The sequence below is a fragment of the Mus caroli genome, unplaced genomic scaffold (genome assembly GCF_978045245.1).
Source record: "Mus caroli unplaced genomic scaffold, Mus_caroli_1 scaffold_17, whole genome shotgun sequence".
NCBI lineage: Eukaryota > Metazoa > Chordata > Mammalia > Rodentia > Muridae > Mus > Mus caroli.
Genome location: NW_028227272.1, coordinates 87,651,844 through 87,672,571, shown reverse-complemented (window position 1 = coordinate 87,672,571; position 20,728 = coordinate 87,651,844). Strand labels below are relative to the sequence as shown.

Sequence of the window (20,728 nt, the reverse complement as noted above, 5' to 3'; positions counted from 1 at the left end):
GTTCTTTTCTAGGTGTTTCTGTGAGGTAAGGGGGCCACTTTCTTAGAAGGGGGTGTGTGCTCTCAATATTTAACAGTCCAGGCTCTCTTCCTCTGCCAGTTGCTTTGAGCCCCATGGACCTCAGGCTGTTCATTTCAGAATGAAATAGACTGATGAGAACGCGTGGGTTGGTTTCTCAGCTCCACTCTGTTGCCGTTTTGCTGGAAACCACGTGTTCTCCCTACTTTTTAAAGATTTATTTATTTATTTATTTATTTACTTATCATGCATACAGTGTTCTGCCTTGCATGTATGCCTTGCATGGCAGGAGAGGGCACCAGATTGCATTACAGATGGAATTGAACTCAGGACCTTTGGAAGAGCATCCAGTGCTCTTAACCGCTGAGCCATCTCTCCAGCTCCCCGCTACTTGTTTTTAACATTCACGAGATCCAAGGTTCAGTTGGGGACTGGGAAATCATGATTCCGCCCATTAAATGGAAGAGAGAAGAAACACTATTTAAAGGGTACCCTGACTCTGAGGACTTTTAAGACGTTGAGACCCATTCCTCAGTTTCTTCTGGAATACAGACATGTCAGTGCATCTGACTTCTGCTTATCCCCTAAGAAGTGTGTTAGATTCCCTAAGACGGGATCTAACGGGGGGTGGCAGGTCCCTGGGGGCTGAGGGGACAGTGTGTCCTTCTCCTGGTGCTAGCTGGTCAGGGAAGGCAGACTTGGGTACCATTTGGATCCTAGACACATGCACACATCTAAATGGTCTTTGAATGTAGCTGCAATCAAACCTGCCAGCTAGGGAAGTAAACCACCAGGTTCCGGGACCTGCAATCACATATTATTGTCACTGTGGTGTGCAAGCGTTAGGCAGTGCAAGCAAATTAGGGTCAGCCTGTGAGCGTGGTCAGTGGTTGTTAGCTTCCCATTTCCCTCAGCTGCCTGTGCGGTTCTGCAAATCCATAACTCGGGCTGGTGTGATGGCTCAGAGGTCAGAGGCGCTCGGCAGCAAGGCCGAGTTCAATCCTCAGGAAGAAAACAAGCGGCTTCAAGTTGTCCTCTGACCTCCAGCATGTTCATGTTCCCCCTTAAATACATGGAAATAAAAATGAACCCACAATCTGTTCAGGAAGATGCTCAAGGCCTCATTCATTCATTTCTCCTCCTGCTTCCTTTATCTATCCTCTCTCCTGTCTTTTCCTTCCCTTCCCCTCCCTCCGCACCTAGTTCAACAAAACAAAACATGGGTTCTAGAGTGTTTGGCAACATCTGCTATTTCCTGCATCCACTGGGGATCTTGGAACTTTAAAGGAAATTTCCTGGAAAGAAGAGGAGACTACAATGGCTAGCTGGAGGATCAGAGCATCAGTGATGTGGAGAGGTTGGAAGTTCAAAGCCCAGTTATTTGGGGTTACCTTGAGTTCCCTCCGTGGTCATTTACTCCCCTCCCTTGTATGTGGCCATATCCTTCAGACTATTAGTTAAATACTTTAATGTGTACAAACAGATTGCCCAGCTTATAACCAAAATGCTAAGAGTATGGCCAGGTAGCATCAGGGTCTACAGCAGAGAGTTCCCACTGCTTTGCTGTACTCTGCCTATTGGTGTACCTTCCAGTGTATTTGCACAGTCTGTTGGTTTACGGTATTCTTTGCTCTGTTCCGTCTTGGCACACCTCAAGCAGGACCACAGAAGGATTCCTGGCGGTTAAAGGTTGATACTCCTCAGGGACTTGTGAAATAGGTTCCAAAAGGAGCCATTTCTTTGCCTCTGGGCTGGCCTGTTATCCTAGCATGTGGGAGGCTGAAGCAGGAGGATCACTGTGGGTGAGCTACATAATGAATTCCAGGGCAGCCTGGACAAAAAAAGACTCAAAAAACAAAAAGTCAAAATCATATTCAGAGAAGGCAAAATAGCCTTTCCAGTTTCCAGCCTGATACCACCTCGGTCAGGTCAACGACTTAGGATTTGAAACTTTTTGCTAGTGGCCAGAGATACGAAAATAGGTGGTAAGTGTGATGTAGTTTAGTGAGGCGAACTGGGTAGTGTGATTGGGGGTGGGGTGGGGTGGGAAATATGGTGGTCTTTGCGTGTTGTTTCTTACTGATGCATCCAGGCTGTTCGTGGTGGCGCGCCTTCCCTCTAGCCTGTGGTCTTTGAAATCAAAAGCTGACTTTCTTTAGACTGACCGTCCTTCCCGCCCCGGAGTAGGGTGAACCATACTCTGACCCAGACACACGCTCACTCTGTAGCCACAGCGATGCTGTCCCCTCCAGCTTCTCATATTTTTTCCTTGCAGTGCTAGTCTCAGTAACGCTGGGTCCTTGAGGCAGGGGGCGTCTTTCGCTGGCCATAGATCCCTGTTTTTTCTAGATGTAGGAAAGCGGGTCTCTGGGAGCAGACGGACTAGAATCAGAGATGTGGCTCGCAGCACACCGCTGGAATGCCTGGGTCCACTTTCGGCTCCGTGAAGGTGGGCCTGCTTACCCAGCACGGGCATGCCCACTAACAGTATGGAGGAGCTAGGTGAGCTGCCGCTCATTTAATTCGAAGCCTTCAACTTTCTCAGCAGCGGCGGAAGGAGCTGAAATACCCGCAGATAGCACTCCAGCACCCCAGTTCACCAGCCTTCGCTCAGGAAGACCGCAGGACGCAAGCGCAGTGAGCGCCGGTCAGATGGCGAGCATGCGCCTTCGATGCAGTCGGGCCCTTCTTCAGGCCCCACCCCCTCGGGCGGGGCCCCGCCTCTTGCGCATGCGCAGCGGTGCTATTCCGGTGAGGTTCCGGGGCGCGGCAAATTCGTATGTCATGGCTGCTTCCTGGTCTCTGAGATGTTCCTTGACCGCTTGTGCGTAAAACCGCCTGGCTATGTCGAGGGAGTCCCCGCTGCTGGAGAAGCGTCTGTCGGAAGACTCGAGCCGCTTCTGGCGGCTGCAGAAGTGGGCGAACATGTCGAGCGCAGACGCGTTAGGGCTAGAGAAGGAACGGCCTGAGGAGAAGGCGGCCGCGGCGGAGAACCCGCTGGTGTTCCTGTGTGCCCGCTGTCGCCGGCCGCTGGGCGACTCGCTCACCTGGGTGGCCAGCCAGGAGGACACCAACTGCATCCTGTTGCGCAGTCAGTTCGGGCCGCCCTCCCGCGTCGGGGGTTCCTTGGGGCTGCCGGGGGCTGGGGTGGGGACGTGAGCTGTCCCAGCAAACCGCAGGAGAGGCGTCCCTGTGGGTGGCTCACGAGTGACAAGTTTTTTCCTGGGTCTCCCATGCCCCCCCCCAAGGGCAGCGGTTGAGCGTCATCCTGACGTTTTAGCAAGGTGCTTCCTTCAGGGGAGTGTTTTCACATCTGAGGGACTCTTGTCAGCTGCTTTGGGGACTTAGCTCAGTGTCCTTGGGCAGTCTGTTCAACTGCTTGTGCCTCAAGTTTCTCGTCTCCAAAACGAGGGATAATGCATGGGATAACGGGGACGATTAAATAAGTGTATGGTATATGGCCACAGAGTAGGCGATTTCTTTACAGGGTGAGTCCTATTGCTCTTCGCTGGGTCATTTTGTTTATCTATTAACCCCACTGGTTTTCAGAGAAGGATGCGAAGTAACCCTTGTTCCACCTCTTCTCCCAGAAGGCCCCCATCCCTTTAGTGCTGAACCACGGGCGTACCCCACTTCCCACCAGTCTTTGGGCTCTTTTTGTCCCCTAGTCCTCTAAAATACAAGTTAAAGTTGAGTTAAAAGTTCCTGTCTGCAGGTGTGTAACAACAAACCACAGTAACAAAGTGTTGCGACTCTCTTTCCAGGTGTCTCCTGTAACGTCTCTGTGGATAAGGAACAGAAACTGTCCAAGTGCAGAGATGAAGATGGTTGGTAAGTAAGATATTTATGTGAATATGTGAGAAAAAATTTTATTTTATTTATTTTTTTTTATTTTATTTTATTTATTTATTTATTTATTTTTGAGACAGGGTTTCTCTGTGTAGTCCTGACTGTCCTGGAACTCACTTTGTAGACCAGGCTGGCCTTGAACTCAGAAATCCATTCGCCACTGCCTCCCCAGTGCTGGGATTAAAGGCGTGCACCACCACGCCCGGCTGAAAACTTTAATTTTAAGGAAAAGTCTTTTACCGTTCTGTGAGATTGCTTGAGATATAACTTTTCATGGTAATTGAATGCATTTAAAAGAAGAAAGGATCCATTATTTGATGGTGATAGCCCCTTAAGATGGGAAAGTGGGAGTTTCCAAGATTCTGAAAGTGTATCTAACACTGATTTTAGGGCTCTGAGTTTGGTGCCAAAGAAAATGGAAAGTAAATGCAGAAAATATCTATCTTAAAATCTCCCAAGTTGAAAGTGTCCGATTCCTGTCCCAGTGCTGCCTGTCTCTTCCTTGTACTGGCAGACAGAAAATACTAATACAGAGCCCACACCCTCAGCTGACTGGGCTACGCGGACAGGCCAGCTGTGGCCGTAAGTCACTAGTCCCAGGTTCCATGTGCTGGGGCCGAGGGGACAGATAACTTGTCACGGCTGACTACTAACTAGTGTTGGCAAGTGCTGTCCTCAGCAGACTGAGTAGAAAGCTCTGCCTTTTATGTTTGCTACCCCAGAGAGGAGGCGTGTCTTGCTGAGGTGTAGAAACTCGTTCAGGTAGTACCTCAATCAGAGAAGCAAGAGGTGGGACTGACTTGAAGGTTTTAATAATGGTTTTAGAAATATTCGAATATCCCATTCAGACAAAGTGTTATAGGAACTGGCAGGGAAATTGCATTGACATTGATAAAGATGATGTAGGTGTGACAGATTGTGTTGTTGGCAAGTAGCTGATTTCAAGCTTGGAAATCTCAATTTCATATATTTTTAAATTTATTATTTTCTATGTATGAGTATTTTGCAAATATGTATGTATGTATGTTCACCGTGTGTGTGCCTGGTGCCCAGGAAGGTCAGCAGAGGGCATTGGATCCTCTGGAACTGGGAGTTACAGACAGTTGTGAGCTGCAGTGTGGGTACTGGGAGTTGAACCTGGCTCTCTACAAGAGCAGCCAGTGCTCTTACCATTGAGCCATCTCTCCAGCCCCCCAAATCTCAACTTTAGATGATATTTTATTTTGTGGCCAAAGGCTATGAGCCTGAGGAGTTAGCTTCCCCTCGGCTAGAGCACTGATTACAGTAAGTCTTACAGGGGTCGTGGCATTGCCTTCCTCCCTCTGAGGTGTTCTGCTTCCCGTCTTGAGTCTTCTAATGTCACCGCCTTCTCCATGTGTGTCAGGTGTGTGTAGCAGGCCCACTCTTCTGCACTGACTGTGTTCCCACTGACCAAGCTTCAGATTGGTAGAGATTTGAGAAGGAGCCGCCTTTCCCTGTCAGTGATCTGGGGTTACTTGAGCTCTTTGCTTGCATGGCCTAAACCCGTTGTTTGTATTGCCTTAAATTGTCTTGGGTTTGTTTCACCAGGGCCCTGTGAAATACTGTGTTGCTTTGGGATGCTTTTACATTTTTCAAAAGGTCCTTTCTACTGAACATCTGTCTAAGTCATTATAGTGGTCAACGAAGGCATGGGATGGGCATCAGAAGCCGGCTATAGAGCTAGCAGTACTATCTCTGTTTTTCTGATTTCTGTCCTTTTACCAAGGAGGATCTTACAATTGAGCCAGTTCTTTTTTTTTTTTTTTTAAGATTTATTTATTTATTATATGTAAGTACACTGTAGCTGTCTTCAGACACCCCAGAAGAGGGCGCCAGATCTCGTTACGGATGGTTGTGAGCCACCATGTGGTTGCTGGGATTTGAACTCAGGACCTTCAGAAGAGCAGTCGGGTGCTCGTACCTGCTGAGCCATCTCTCCAGCCCGAGCCAGTTCTTGTTTAAAGTTGCTTTATAATGCCTCGTGTTGCTTCTCAGTCTTGTTCAATGATAGGCTGAATTGGGCCCAATGATAGTGGCCGCTTACTCCCTACTGTTCCCCAAGGGTGTTCTAGGGTCTGGATTAGTGTGGACCGTGATAAAGAACCTATCCTGCCTAGTTTTATGTTAGTTTAACTCTTAACTAAAGAGGAGGAGGGAACCTCAATTAAGAAAAGCCTCCATAAGGTTGAGCTGTAGGCAAGCCTGGAGAGCGTGTTCTTCATTAGTGATCGATGGGGAGGGCCCAGCCCATTGTGGGTGGGGCCACCCCTGGGCTGATGGCCCTGCATTCTGTAAGAAAGTGGGCTGAACAAGAGATGGGGAGCAAGCTGGTAATCAGCCCCCCTCCATGGCCTCTGCATCAGCTTCTGCCTCCAGGTTCCTGTCCCATTTGCGTTTGTGTCCTGACTGCCTTCACTGATGGACTACAATATGGAAGTGTGAGCCCAATAACCCTATGAGCTGCTGTATAGATTCTGGGAACACAGCTCAGGTGCTCTGCAAGAGTAGTATTGCTTTTAGGCACTCGCCCAGTCCCTCAGCCCCAATATATATCTATATATCTTATGGGAAGTCTTTTAAACACACCGTAGAAACAACACAGAATAAGCAGCAGATAGCTTACCCAGTTCTATCACTAGTAAAATTTTACCTGGTGGTGATGTTTTGACCTTTGTTCCATATGTTGTTGTGATAATTAGAAAGCATCTCCATGTCTGTCTTGCCTTGCCTGGCTCTTCAGTGGCTCCCTTTGGTATGATGTCAAGAACAGACACTTAGTGGTAACAGGTCCCGTGTGAAGGAGGAATTAAAATACTTTGAAATAATAACCCATTGTCGTGTACATTCCAGTACTTTAATTAAGAGTAGATCTAAAAATCCAGTAAGCATTTGGTAAACGTTGGGACTGTAATTTTCATATAGAATGGTAATTTAGGTACCCTGATTTGCAAGGGCTTTTGGGAGACATTGGACTGTGCGGACAGTTTAAAGATGTGAGCGGGCACAGAGGGAGAGCCAGATCTGTGGAACAGGAGCCAAGGAGACTGGAGAAACAGTTATGCAGAGAAATAACGGAAACTTCAGTAAAATGCCGTGAATCGCCTGTATTGACACGTCTCTAGTTGATAGTAAAGTGTTTATGTCAAAGTACAGTGTAAGGAAACAGGACAGGTCTAGCATGGACATGGCAGATGCATGTCAGCGACTGAGGTAAATAACTGGTCGTGGTGACACACATCTACAGTCCCAGCACCTGGATGGTTGGGGCAGAGGACCAGGAGCCCAAGCCGATTCACGGTGAATACTCCCCACCGGGCTTGTGCAGTTGTTCTTGCCATGGGGCGTCACCCAACTGTGCAGAACCTTTGTCTGAAAGTCTGCAAACCCACTGCCTGCTCCTGGAGCAGAGTTACAGACTGGCACGTGGGTTGGCCATGTTTTTATTTGTCTCTTTATTTTCAAGACGGTTTCCCTGTGTAGCCCTGCCTGTCCGGGAGCTTACTGGATAAACCAGGCTGGTCTTGCCCGCAGAGATCCACCTGCCCCCCAAATGCTGGGATTAAAGGTGTGTCTCGCCATTCTTGGAGGTCTGTGAGTGAGACTGGTTCTATGGCTACAGTACAGGGTTAATGCTTACTCCAGACACCAGGTGGCTTAAAAGCCTCAAATGCTTATTCTCTGTTTCATTACAATAAAATTGCCTATTTTCCTACCTAGAATATTAACGATGGGTTGAACATTGTAAAAGACATGCAGAATCTGTGTTTTTAAATTTGGACCTTTATATGCATCCATCTACTTACCTTCCTTCCTTCCTTCCTTCCTTCCTTCCTTCCTTCCTTCCTTCCTTCCTTCCTTCCTTCCTTCCTTTCTTTCTTCCTTCCTTCCTTTCTTCCTTCCTTTCTTCCTTTCTTTCTTCCTTTCTTCCTTTCTTCCTTTCTCTCTCTCTCTCTCTCTCTCTCTTTCTTTCTTTCTTTCTTTCTTTCTTTCTTTCTTTCTTTCTTTCTTTCTTTCTTTTTCTTCCTCATCTTACTCACTGCCCCCCTCCCAGTCACCCCCTCCCGCAGTCCTTCCTCCACTCTCCCCTCCCCTTCTTTGAGTGGGTGGGGTCTCCCCTGTGTATCCCCACCACCATGGCACATCAAGTCTCTGCAAGGCTAGGTGCATCCTCTCCCACCAAGGCCACACAAGGCAGCCCAACTATAAGAGCAGAATACACACAATCTTTTTGTTGCTTTTCCAGATTTTAAATAGTTTGTCTCAATACCAGATCAGGGGTTCTGTTCTGGAAAACCCTGGCTTGCATTTGTGTTGTCCAAGGTGGTGCAGCTGAGGGAGGTGCTTGCAGTTCTCCTGAGTCCTCCTGCCTTTGTTCTTTTCTTCCTCATCTGTGTGACTTGATGTGTCAGAGAGAAGCTGTGTGTGCTGATGCAGCCTTCTCACCCACCACTTGCCACAGGAGGATGGGGTAGGAGGGCTGGCCTACAGAGGAGGCCTGTGTGTGCATGTGCGTGTCTGTCTGTCTGCCTGCCTGCATGCATGTTTGTGTGCATTCGTCTGTGTGTGTGTGTGTGTGTGTGTGTGTGTGTGTGTGTGTAGGTCAGGGACTCTTGTTTCACTGTGTGGGTCTGAGATTGAATCAGGTTGTTATGCTTGACAGCAAGCACCTTTACCTGAGCCATCTTGCCAGCCCCAGCTCATGGGTTTGAGCAAGGAGGGTTCTTAAAGAGATTGCTGCTTTCTCCCTAAGCAGTGGCGCTTCTCTGTTGCAGCATCCTTGAGCCGCTGTACTGCACGGGCTGCTCCCTCAACCTTGGCTATGTGTACAGATGCACTCCTAAGAACCTGGACTACAAGCGTGACTTGTTCTGCCTCAGCGTTGAAGCCGTTGAGAGGTAGGTCTAATAGATGAGTGGCTGCCTTGTGACTGGTTCTCACAGGATTAGGTCTGCAGAAGCTGTGTGACGACAACAGTTCTAAATCACCACCGTTAGGTTCATGTGTGTTCTGGAGTAACAATTTCTGATGGTAAAGAATTTATTTGGTATTGGAAAAGACAGATTAGTAGATTATAGGAGAAAAATGTATGACCTTTTTTTGAAGTGAAAATCAATTGAATTTTTTGTTTATTTATATTTTACTTTTTTGTTTTTTTTTGGTTTTTTTTTTTTTTTTTTGAGATAAGGTTTCTCTGTGTAGCCCTGGCTGTCCTGGAACTCACTAAGTAGACCTGGCTGGCCTCAAACTCCGAGGTCAGCCTGCATGTATGTATGCGTGCTGCATGAGAACCTGGTTCCCTGAAAGCCAGAACTGGAGTTAGGGAGGCTGAGCTGCCATATGGGCGCTGGGAACCACTCTCAGCTCCTGTAGGAGCAGCGAGTGCTGCTAACTTCTGACTGCCTCTCTAGATCTTGATAATCAAGGGTCTGCTCCACAAAAGTGAAAATATCGAAGTCTCTTCTGGAAAGTCATATAAAGCAAGCAGTGGCTTCTTAGGTCTGCTCTGCCTGTCCTTGGGTCTCCGGGTGTCATGCTGTTTGGCCACCTGACTACCTGAGGGGGAGGCTTATTCCAGTAGTGACATATTTCTAATAGAAAGTGAATACGGAGGGCTATCTGGCCCAAGCCTCGGGAGGGGTGCGTTTACATAGTCTCTATGAGGAGAGAATGGCTGTGTTTAGTTATTTGGTGCTCAGAGTAAAGGACTTAGAGCTGCCATTGTGAGCTGCTGTAATTTGATGTTTATTCCTCTTCATACTTTAACTTTGTAATGCACTGCACCTCAGTTACACCTTAGGGTCCTCTGAGAAGCAAATCGTGTCAGAAGACAAGGACCTGTTCAACCTTGAAAGCCGAGTTGAACTAGAGAAGTCTGTAAAGCAGGTAACTGTATTCTAAGTTACACGCTTCACAGTGAGAAAGTGCACATTCCACACTGAGACCAAAACAGCATCCTAAAGCAGAAATGCACCCTTGAGCAAAGCAATATTTAAATTGTTTTCTTTTTCATGTGTCTGTGTAATTTGTGTGTTTTGCCTACATGTCCGCGTGTGCACCATATGCATTCGTGGTGCCTGTGGAGGTTGGAAGAGGGTGTCAGATCCCCAGTGAGGTCTCAGGATTGAACCCAGGATGTCAGGCTCAGCAGCAGGTACCTTTACCTGCTAAGCCACCTGTGCCCTTAATCGAATTGTCTTGTCTGGTATAGACAGCTCACTGCTGAATACTAATGTTTCCTGAGACAGGCAAGATGGTGAATGCATGTGTCACTGTAGATGGTGGGCTGTGACTAAAGCTAATAAGATTATCAGGATGTGTCAGTCACTCTGCTAACGAGTTTGGTAGAGCAAACATGTTTATGTCACACGTAGCATTCAGAGCGGCATGGCTTAGTCTAATCATTAAACTGAGGAACGAATCATGCTCACACTTGTGTCTCTCCACGCCTTTTCATCTGGTAGATGGAAGAAGTCCTGACAGCCCTGCAAAAGAAGCTACGGGAAGTTGAATCTAAACTGCCCTTGGCCAGCCAGGGCAGCTGAGCTGTGTCCCCTCCGCCACCATGCCCCACCCTCATTCCTAACAAACTCTTTCTCTGCCTTTAATTTAGGGTAAGAGGTAACCGTTTTCCGTGTTTGAATTATAAGGCCAGTTTATGGGATTTGGATGTTTTAATTTTAATTAAAAAAACCAGGGTGATTTTGTGTCTTCTTTTTCTATTAAATTTGTTGTTTGTATGTATGTATGTGCACGTATGTATATATGTATGAATTTTTCTATCTTTTAAAAACTTTGTTACTTTTAATACTTTGAGTACTTAAGAGTAGAGAGAAAAATCTTGTTTTTCTCATCTACTTTGTAACGTACTCTTGAAAATTAGTGCTTAAGCCTCTCTGGAAAAATTGTCAGTTGACTTGTTAGAATGATTTAAATTTGTGTAAAGTATCATTGTGTCATGAGACCCCCATTTTGCTGTGTGCTACTTCATGCTTAAAGAATCTGGAGGCTACTCAACCAACAGTGCACTCTCTGGGTAAGATATTAGTGGACTGTATTTAGATTTAGAGTTTTTATAATGCAATACCTTTATAAAGAATGTATTCATTTTTATAATAAGAGAATAAAGAATTCAAAAGTGCTTGAACGTTCATTTGGGTTTTTTTGTTTGCAAACTAAATTCATATTTAAGTGAGACAAAAAAAATTCTGGGGCCTTGAAATCTACATATTCAGTGAGCATACACTGCTCTGCTCTGCCCAGCCCCCTTCTAGGAACAGAGATGGCCTGTCACAGCACTCTGCAGAGCTAGCTCTTAGTGTCTGAGCATTCTGAGACCAATAGAGTGTAACTGGAAGCATGCCCCTAGGCCCTGGGAGGGGGGGAACCGGGGGGGTTCATTTTAGATCCAAACTGTGATTTCTGTTTGAACTCTACACTTAGTGGTCTCATTTAACAATTAGATGTAGCTGGGCGTGGTGGCGCATCTTTAATCCTAGCACTCGGGAGGCAGAGGCAGGTGGAGTTCTGAGATTGAGGCCAGCCTGGTCTACAGAGTGAGTTTCAGGACAGCTCGGGCTACACAGAGAAACCCTATCTTGAAAAAACAAACCAAAAAAAAAAAAAAAAATTGGATGTATGCATCAAACAGGGCATAGGCCATGCAGGGGCCTGTGGTTTGCAGGAGCCGGCGTCTGAAGAGTGGCAGTACCTGAGCTGCTGGCAAACCACTGGCAGCTTGAAGCTGGGCAAGTGGGGGTGGGTATTGTAACACTAGAGAAATCAGCAAGTACTGAAAAAGGTCAGGCTTCCCTCTTCCTTCCCAGCTGGTCCCCCAGCACGGTACAGTCTATTTCAGCCCCGCCCCATAACTTAACGTGTAGAAGAAAGTACTCAGCATACAAAAGGACATTCTGAATATCTCATTCGTTAAGTAAAAAATGAAAGTGTCTTACAATCATAGGGATTATAGCTACAGTCTTCATTTCTTCCAGAGAAAAAGCAAAAACTTGAAAACAAGTGACTTGGAGTCTTACTAGTTACTGTCATATTCATCATTCCAAGACAGGGTTTCCCTGTGTAGCCTTGGCTCTTCTGGAACTCACTCTGTAGACCAGTGTGGCCTTCCCAGCCTAGAGCAGGCTGAACAGACCCTTGAGCTCTTGCCACAGTGAACCTTATCGACCTAGGTGGAGTCACCTGTCTTGGTTGTACTTGCCTTGGGTGGGGTCATCTGCCTACAGGAATGCCTACAGAATGGCTGACCCTGCTTTGCAACAATCCAGCTGAAACAAAGGATGGGGTTGTCGCCTCTGTCTCTGGCCAGCAGAAAAGAGCGATGACACAGCATTCTTCTCAAAGCAGTTTATTCAGGAACCTTTCAACATGGCAAGCAGGAATCTCTAGCCCCCAATCGCAATCCCTTATATAACCCCTCAACCACGCCCCATCAGCCCAGTACGAGTAAATCTCAGTTCATTGGCCTTCATCAAATGGCCTGATCTTGCGTCATGGTGCACCTGCGCAGCTCTCACAATGGACAATGGACGTGGCTTATTTTCGGGTGTATGAAGAAGTCAGCTGCAAGTCATAAGACTTGGCTGCACTCCCGGGCGCCATCTTGGGACTACCACCACACCCGCTCCCCACATTTCCCCCTTTTTTCTTTTTTTGCAGAGAGAATGTCTGTCTTAGGTTGCCCCCTGTGGCAATGCCCCTTACCTGTCATTGGGAGACAAACAGCTTTGGTTTGATCCCTGTCTTAGGTTGGTGACACGTCCAGGGAGTCTTACCCGTCATTGACTACTTCTCTAGCATGCCAAGCCACACTTGAGGAGACTGTCCTGTCTCCACCACTGCAAAAGCCTGTATCATCAAGGCTTGGGTTCTGTGCTGATGAAACTGTATACGGTAAATGCACCAAAAGGCCAGGATGCTGATTAGTATCAGACACAGGGCAAGTCCACCAATTCCAGCCCACTCTTTCAAGCGGGAGACAGTTGTAGATCCAGCTGGCCAGTCCTTAAGGTACTGAGATATCTGCAACACCCGCGGATAAATTACTCACTGTTTGTACCACAGAGGTAAGGGATATGGCCACAGCCATGGCTGCGGTGGCAGAAATTGCTATAGCAGTGACAATGGCCACAGTAATGCCAAAAATCCCTCTTAGGTCTAAACAAAGTCATAGCAGAAGGAGCTTGAACAGGCCAAGGTATAAAGCGAGGCATCCTAGTCACAACAGCTAAATGATATTCAGATGCATCCCAGCACATACTATAATAACAAATATCACTACTACAATTAACAACATTATTCTCATAACTACCATTATAAACAATAAACACAAAAGGAGGCCACAAACAAACAGGCGTAGCCTTAAAGGAAGCATTGCGCCCTCCAGCAAGTTGAGATACTGAGGTTTCAAACACACTAGACCCATTCCAATAAAAACTTGCATTGCCCCATGCCCCTCCCACTAGCATACTCAGAGGAGAAAGATCTGTGCAGCTACCATTCACACCACACAACAACCACACATTTCTGAGAAATATTTTGAATCATTTGAAAGCACAGCAATCCCCTCAACTGAAGCTGCATCGGTTCCTGCACAGGCGCTATTTCCCCATCCCATGGTAAAAAGGGTAACTGCAGCAGCATTAGATGTGGAACATCGAGGGAACACTTGTGCCGAATGCGTCAACGGCATGGGTTTGGGAACACAGATAAGATTCCCCAACGTGGATCTTCAGTCATCACCATGGGAAGTATCCTCAACACCAGCAACATCCACACCGTCCCCACTCCGCTCATTTTGGACTGCTCTGGTCAACCGCTCCGGGATCCATAGCGGCTGTCGATGATCCTGAGGAAACACACAAACAGACCCTCTCGCCCAAACCATTGAGAGCGCTCCTCTCTTACCCGATTCAGCGCCTCATTACCTCTCTGAAGTTCTGCGCCACATCTTTCTCTATCTTCTATGCAATTTCTCACTAACTTCCAGACCGGCAAAACCCCTGTTCCTCTGAAAACCTCAAGTCCCCATGGTACTTGGTGCAACTTGTCCCAAAACCGGGAACCTTATCATCTCAACCCGAGAATTTAATTTGTCCCAAAACCGGGAACCTTATAGTCTCAATCTGAGAACTTAACTCGTCCCAAAACCAGGAACCTTACCAGCTAGCTGCCCTGACTGTGATGAGTTCTAAACGAAGAGAAGGGTCCCCATATGGACCACCACTTGTCGCTTCTGTCTCTGACCAGCAGAAAAGAGCAACGACACAGTGTTCTTCTCAAAGCAGTTTATTCAGGAACCTTTCAACATGCAAGCAGGAATCCTCATCTCCAGCCCCCAATCGCAATCCCTTATATAACCCCTCAACCATGCCCCATCAGCCCAGTCCGAGTAAATCTCAGTTCATTGGCCTTTGTCAAATGGCCTCATCTTGCATCATGGTGCACCTGCGCAGCTCTCATGATGGACATGGCTTATTTTCGGGTGTTTGAGGACGTCAGCTGCAAGTCATAAGACTTGGCTGCAGTCCAGGGTGCCATCTTGGGACTACCGCCACACCTGCTCCCCACATGGGGTCTCTGGGATTGCCCTGTATAAACCGCAATGCTGAATATTAAACTTGGAGCCTTAATCAGAACTTCGTTTTTGGCTTCATTCCATTCTTCTCTGCCCCACTCCCTATCTCTTTTTCATTTCCAGCCCCTTTCAGGTAAACCCAGTTTGTCCATGGCCCCTGGACCGCTACAGACCAGGTTAGCCTCAAACTCGGAAATCCACCTGACTGTTCCCCAAGCATTGGTGAAGAGGACAGCTCAGCCCTTAGAAAATCCCACCAGACCCTCCCCTCCTGGAAGGAAAGATCCTAAAGAACATAGGTGCCCCTACCTTCCGAAAGGGAGGGGCTGGTTACATCCCTCAGACCTCAGGGAGGAGGGACCGACCACCAGAGCTTCTCTGAGACCCTTGGCCACCCATCTCATTCCCTACAGACCAGTCAGTTTAAAAGTCACACTGTTCTGCCAATCACATTGTGCCTAATGGCAGCAGCCCTGAGAACTGTATAAAGGCTCACTGGATGGGCTGCAAGCGGTGGCTCTAGGGTGACCCCAGTGTGCTGGATTAAATAAAATTCCTCTTGGTTTTGCACTGATTCCGGCTCCACGTGGTTTACTCGGGGGGGCGGGGGGGGGGGGCTCCCGGTAAGCTAAGGCTCGACAGTCTTACACTGGGACCAAAGGTGTGCACCACCATTGCCTGACATGCATGCATGCATGCACACACACACACACACATATATACACAATTCTCTCTGAATAAGGACACTAGTCAGTGTCTGCTCTGCCTGTGAATGAGCTGAGAAAGTGCTAGCTATCCTGTTGAACTGTGGGTGGGGAGCTAACTGTCCATCTAACCACGTGTGGCTATTCATTAAGCCTCATGGTGACCTTCCTCCCACCCCCCACCCTGTGTGTGCGCATGCTTGGGCATGTATGTGTTCATGTATGTGTGGAGGCCATGTATGTGTGATGTCAGTTGTCCTTTATCTTTCTCGACTTTGCTTATGAGACAAGGTCTCTCGCTAACCCTGGAGCTTGAAGACTTGGCAAGACTAAGTGGCCAGTGACCCCAGGGATTCTTCTGTCTCTGCCTCTGTAAGACTGACAAGCCTTAACTTACCCAAGACCCCTGTGTGAGCAACGTGGAGCAGGAATCGATGCAAAAGCAACCATGCTGGGGTCACCCTGGACATGGGGAGAGAGTGACCATGTGCAGTCCATCCAGTGAGCCTTTATACAGTTCTCAGGGCTGCTGCCATTAGGCACAATGTGGTTGGCCAGAACAGTGTGACTTTTAAAACTGATTGGTCTTTAGGGAATGAGGTGGCAAGGACTTCCTTTGTCTGAAGGTAGGCAATGGTCCGGGTCCCCACCCGCAGGTCGGTTCCCCCACTGTGGTTTGAGGAATGCTAATTAGCCTCTCCCTTCTGGGGGGGGCAGGGGTGAGGGTGGGGGTGGGTGCAAGTGTTCTGTGACCTTCCCAAAGTTCCTGAGCTGACCCTTTCACCTCCAGCTCTGGAGTTACAGGTGTGGGATGCTGCAGCCAACTTTTACGTGTGTGTGTGTGTGTGTGTGTGTGTGTGTGTGTGTGTGTGTGTGTGAGAGAGAGAGAGAGAGAGAGAGAGAGAGAGAGAGAGAGAGAGAGAGAGAGAGAGAGAGAGAGAGAAGATCCATGGCCAGCTTTCAGGAACTTGTTCTTCTACTGTGAGCCCCAAAGATCCAACTTAGGTCTTTGGGCATGGATGAAAGTAAAAGTGTCCCTTACCCTCGGGCCCTTGCCGGTCACCGTGTTGATCCTGCCCTGTGCTTTGCATCTGTGTCTGGCTGGCTGAGGAGTCCCTCATCAGGCACGCTATGTCTCACATCAGCTTTGTTCCCTCCTTGCTTCACTCCCTTGATTGATTTTGTGTTCTAGCCTCGGGGGAACTGTTCCTTCAAGACTAAAATGTCCCCCGACTGGCTTGAGAACCCAAAGTGGTGGCCCCTGGACACTGAGTGGAGGCCATGAATAATGGTTTTTAAATGAGAAGAGCAGGTTTGTCCCATTCACTTACTTGCTCATGAGTTTCAAGTGTAAGTGGCACCACCGGCCAAAGCTGAGCTGAGAAAAGCGGTTGTGTCTAAAATTCTAGAATTAGCATATAAAAATAAAAAGAACTACCCCTAGATGAAGTGGTAGTGCAGAGCTTAGCATAAAACATCAACTATGTAAATAGGAATGGGGATTACCAAACTTAACTCATTTACATGTGTAATTACCCACCTGGATCATTCTACTGTTGTGTCTGTTCCATCTTTCTCCTCCCACACGGCTAAAAATACTTTGTATTAAAAACTTTTTTTTTCCTCTCTAACCAAATACAATGAATTTTCAGGATCGACGGTGAAAGCGTGACTACTTGAGACAGGACTGTGGTCACAGCGGGTGCTCACTGTGTGTGTCAAGTGTGAGCAGCCAGTCTGGCAGACAGGCAGCACCAGCGGCTGCAGATAGAGGTGAATAGATCAGAGAGCGCCTACTGTACCCCGCTGACCCAGTGCCGGGAGAGCCAGCAACAGCCTCGTTCCTGTATGAACATGAACACATGAGACACATGCCAACCTGAGGGAAGGCTCTCCGTGTCGGGATGGGCTGTGCTCTCTGGAAAGGATGATCAGAGCAGGGGTCTCAGGTTTGCAGGATAAGTGGCCCCAGGCTCTCTGCATTGTCTAATAGCTATGCTATCCCACAGCCTAGCCTGGGTCGGGAGGACAGGAGCCTAGTGGGAATACGTTCCTGGAGTAAGCCACCCCCAGAGTGGCGAGGCCCTAGTGGGGCTGTGCCGGGATACCCCACATAGCAGTGACTTCCCCTTAGAGTTCTGGAACCACTCAGGGTGGAGATCTCTGTGGGAGAGGTCTCAGAAGCACAGACTCCGGGCCTCCCTTGCAATTCACAACCGGAACTTGTGCTCCCTCAGGCTCTGGTCGCCATCAGGAGTGTGGCAAGTGAGCTGGGGGCTGCCCGTTCATTGTACCTCTTCCAAGTAGGTTGGCATCACTTAGGCAGAGCTCGATTTTTTTTTTCCTTCTTCTTCCTGAATCGGGCCACAAGGGGCCGCATTTCACCACATAAATATTCACCGTGTCTAGCTGCTCACTAGCACAGGGACAAGCTGAGTGGCTGCTGGAGTCCCTTGTAGCTAACCTGGAACAGCAGAAGGGTCCCAGTTAGACAGTGCAGTCATGGGTCCCCAGCTCCTCTGCACCCCCAGCCCCACCCCCACCCCCGTCAGATTACTAACAGTTTTTCAGCTCATCGCTAAAATTGTTTCCGCCTACGCTCTTGCAAGCAGCCTCCGAGACTTGGGAACTTAATGGTGGTTTCTCTTTCACTCAGGTTCATGACTAAGCCCCTCCCTGAATGCTGACTCCCTCATACCTGTGTCTGCCAGCTCCTTTTGGAATTGCAAGCGGAGAGGTGTCAGACTTTTGGGGGAGATAGACTACTTATCAATCACCCCATTAAAATGCCTGATTCATAAGATTTTTCTCACGAAGCTCACGGAGAAGTCCTTGTGCCTGAGGGTGTTCGATGCCCCAGTGTAGGGGAATGCTAGGGTGGGAAGACGAGAGTGGGTGGGTGGGTGGGAGGCAGGAGGAGGGGGCAGGGGATAGGGGGTTTCCGAAGGGGAGACCTGTAAAGGGGAAAACATTTGAAATGTAAATAAAATATCCAATAAAAAAGAAAGATAAAAAGGAAAAAAATCTTAAAGAAAAATAAATATACTCTTAAAAAAAAAAAGAGTCATCCCCACCCCCACCCCCATTTGTCTCTGCACCACCAGTTTCTTTGGAAGGCGGTAGGAGCAGTGATACCTTCAATGGAATAAGGTATCGAAAGCACCTCCTGCTAGTCCATTTTCCAAAATGCAAATGGATTAAGGTGATTCGAGCTGACCCCCTCTACAGCTTCCACAGCCAGGAACTGAATAAAATATGGGAGGTGCTGGGGAGAGAGAGCGCAGCTGGTAAAGTGCTTGCCTTGCAAGCATGAGGGTCTGAGTTCGATCCCCAGACCCATATCAAGAGCCGCTCATGCTTGCGAGTGCCTGTAATCTCAGCTCTGCGGAGGTAGGCAAGAGGCGCTTGCTCTGGGATTTGGTGGCCAGCCCATCTAACTGGTGAGCCTCAGGTCCCGGTGAGAGACTCCATCCTAACATAAAACCAAGAAAGACGGCAACACCCAAGGTTGAACTCTGGCCTCCACCATCTCACATCCCCTGCTCCCACTGCCCACTCTCCACAAATAATTGAAAAAAAGAGTTATCTGCACCGAATATCTGCAGATTCCTTTTCATTGTTAGGCCCTAAATAACAGCACGCAACAGCATTTGCATAGCAAACATGGTGTTGGGGATCAAAAGTAATTGAGAGGTGACATAAACTATGAGCAGGTGTCATGTGCAAAATATAATACCACTTTGCAGCAGGGACCCTGTGGGTACCGAGAAAGAACTGTGCCTTATGCTGCCATTTGCTGAAACACACATTTGGACTAAATTATGCTCAACATTTAAGCAGAGGCAAAACTGGTTCTGTGAGGTCCCACGAGGCAGAGGACCCTGGAGCTCTGTGGTCTGGGTCCTGCCCTGGCTCTAACAGACGGTGCAGTTCATACTCGTGGCCTCTTGTCTCCTTGCCCCGGGGTCCTTAACTGTGGGGTTGGATTCAAATTACCTGCAAAGTTCCTTTTCAAATTCATTTTTAAAAAGTATAAAAATGTTATGTTAATTTTTTATTACATATAATTATTGTATGTGTGTGTAGGGGGTGTGTGCTAGGGCACTCGTGGATGTCAGAGGACAATTCGTAGGAGTCAATTCTCTTCACGTGGGTCCCAGGAGTCAAATTCTGGTGGTCAGGCTTGCCGGCAAGCGCCTTTACCTGCGTGGCGTCTCTCTGGCCCCGCCATATTTGTTTTAATGAAGTGAAGGTTTAGTTATTCATCTCAAAACAAAACAAACAAACAAACAAAAACAAAACAGAACTAAGTTCTGAAACACAAAACTTCCTGAGTTATGACGTAACCCCATGACCGTAACCCCATCAGCCAGTCTCCCGTGCTAGTCGCCGGAGGGCTAAGATTACCGCGTGAAGTGGTATTGATTTCCTGTTCGGTCTCTGCTGCCATCCTCCAGGCTTCTCATTTTATTAAGCAAATATTTCAAAAAAAAAATCTAAACATATTTGAAATATCAGTTCTTTCCCCAAGCATTTCCGATAAGAGACGCTCAACTGATACTGATTTGGAGCAGAAGCCGTCCCTGGGGAAGTGGGGGTCCCCAGCAAGGCTTCTGTCCTGGTGGACATTGATCATATCCTGCCTATTAGAACAGGAGACCAGAAAAGAGGTTTGGAATAGAAGTGCCGCCCACACTGTGCTGCCTGACAGTCGGAGCTGGCTGGCAGGTGGCATGCTGGTCTTGAAGATATTTTTGAATCGGCTCATGGAATTCTGAATAGAAATCAAACGTGCGCACGTGAGTGCTTTGTCTCCCCGGCGTCTCTGGCCCCCAACATTTCATCCACCATCGCGATTGTCAAAACATGTTGGGAATTTCTCTTGTCGTGACTTGCTTTGTTAAAGAGAGTGATCTCGATGCTTGTCATTTCACGTGCTCCCGTTCCCCTGTCCTCTCCCCTCCATCGTTGTGTCTCCAACAAAGCCATAACCAAGTCACACTGAATTAGTCAGCATTGGCTGCCAGCCCTGGAGCAGGACCTGCAAAGTCTCGTGATGCCAACCTGCTGGGCACTGTCTCCAAGGCAACAGCGGTGCTCTCTCTCTCTCTCTCTCTCTCTCTCTCTCTCTCTCTCTCTCTCTCTGCTTAGGAGAATCTGGTCCTGATGTGGCTCTTCAGAGAGCCAGTGTCGGGTTGGGGGATGGTCTATGAATGAGGAGATTTTGCCTGGTTTGTTTATTTCTCCTCAGTAAGGATGTCTCATTCACATTCATTTTTCCCCTCTCTGACATAAACATTTCGATTGAACTGTTTCTAATGAGCAGTTAAAAGCATATTCAAAATGTTTCACCCAGACACCAGTCTGAAATGCCCGTGTCCTTGTCTATATTAAAAAAACAGATTCAGAATTCTCTCAGGAAAAGTCCTGATGAGGTTCACATGTAACAAGAGGTGCAAGTCTTCATCCCCAAGAACAAGGCTCCCCTGCAAGGCTCCTCCTGCTCTGTGGACTATAAAGTTTATTGACCAAATCATGACACAAG

At 47.8% G+C, this 20,728-nt stretch overlaps 1 protein-coding gene across 1 annotated transcript; it reads left to right on the top strand.

Annotated features, from left to right (window-relative positions):
- Positions 1–2,776: 2,776 nt before the first annotated feature.
- On the top strand, positions 2,777–11,038 carry Mis18a (MIS18 kinetochore protein A). Its single transcript, XM_021185232.2, has 5 exons — positions 2,777–3,109; positions 3,783–3,849; positions 8,661–8,783; positions 9,675–9,771; positions 10,350–11,038. Exons 1-5 carry the CDS (start codon positions 2,863–2,865, stop codon positions 10,428–10,430), a joined length of 615 nt encoding a protein of 204 aa, XP_021040891.1. The 5' UTR covers positions 2,777–2,862; the 3' UTR covers positions 10,431–11,038.
- The last annotated feature ends 9,690 nt before the right edge of the window (positions 11,039–20,728 follow it).

Bases quoted from the DNA above. Each gene is read 5' to 3' on its own strand.
- Mis18a (XM_021185232.2), top strand. From the start codon at position 2,863: ATGTCGAGGGAGTCCCCGCTGCTGGAGAAGCGTCTGTCGGAAGACTCG. The intron at 3,110-3,782 runs GTCAGTTCGGGC...CTCTCTTTCCAG, and splicing joins CAACTGCATCCTGTTGCGCA to GTGTCTCCTGTAACGTCTCT. The intron at 9,772-10,349 runs GTAACTGTATTC...TTCATCTGGTAG, and splicing joins TAGAGAAGTCTGTAAAGCAG to ATGGAAGAAGTCCTGACAGC.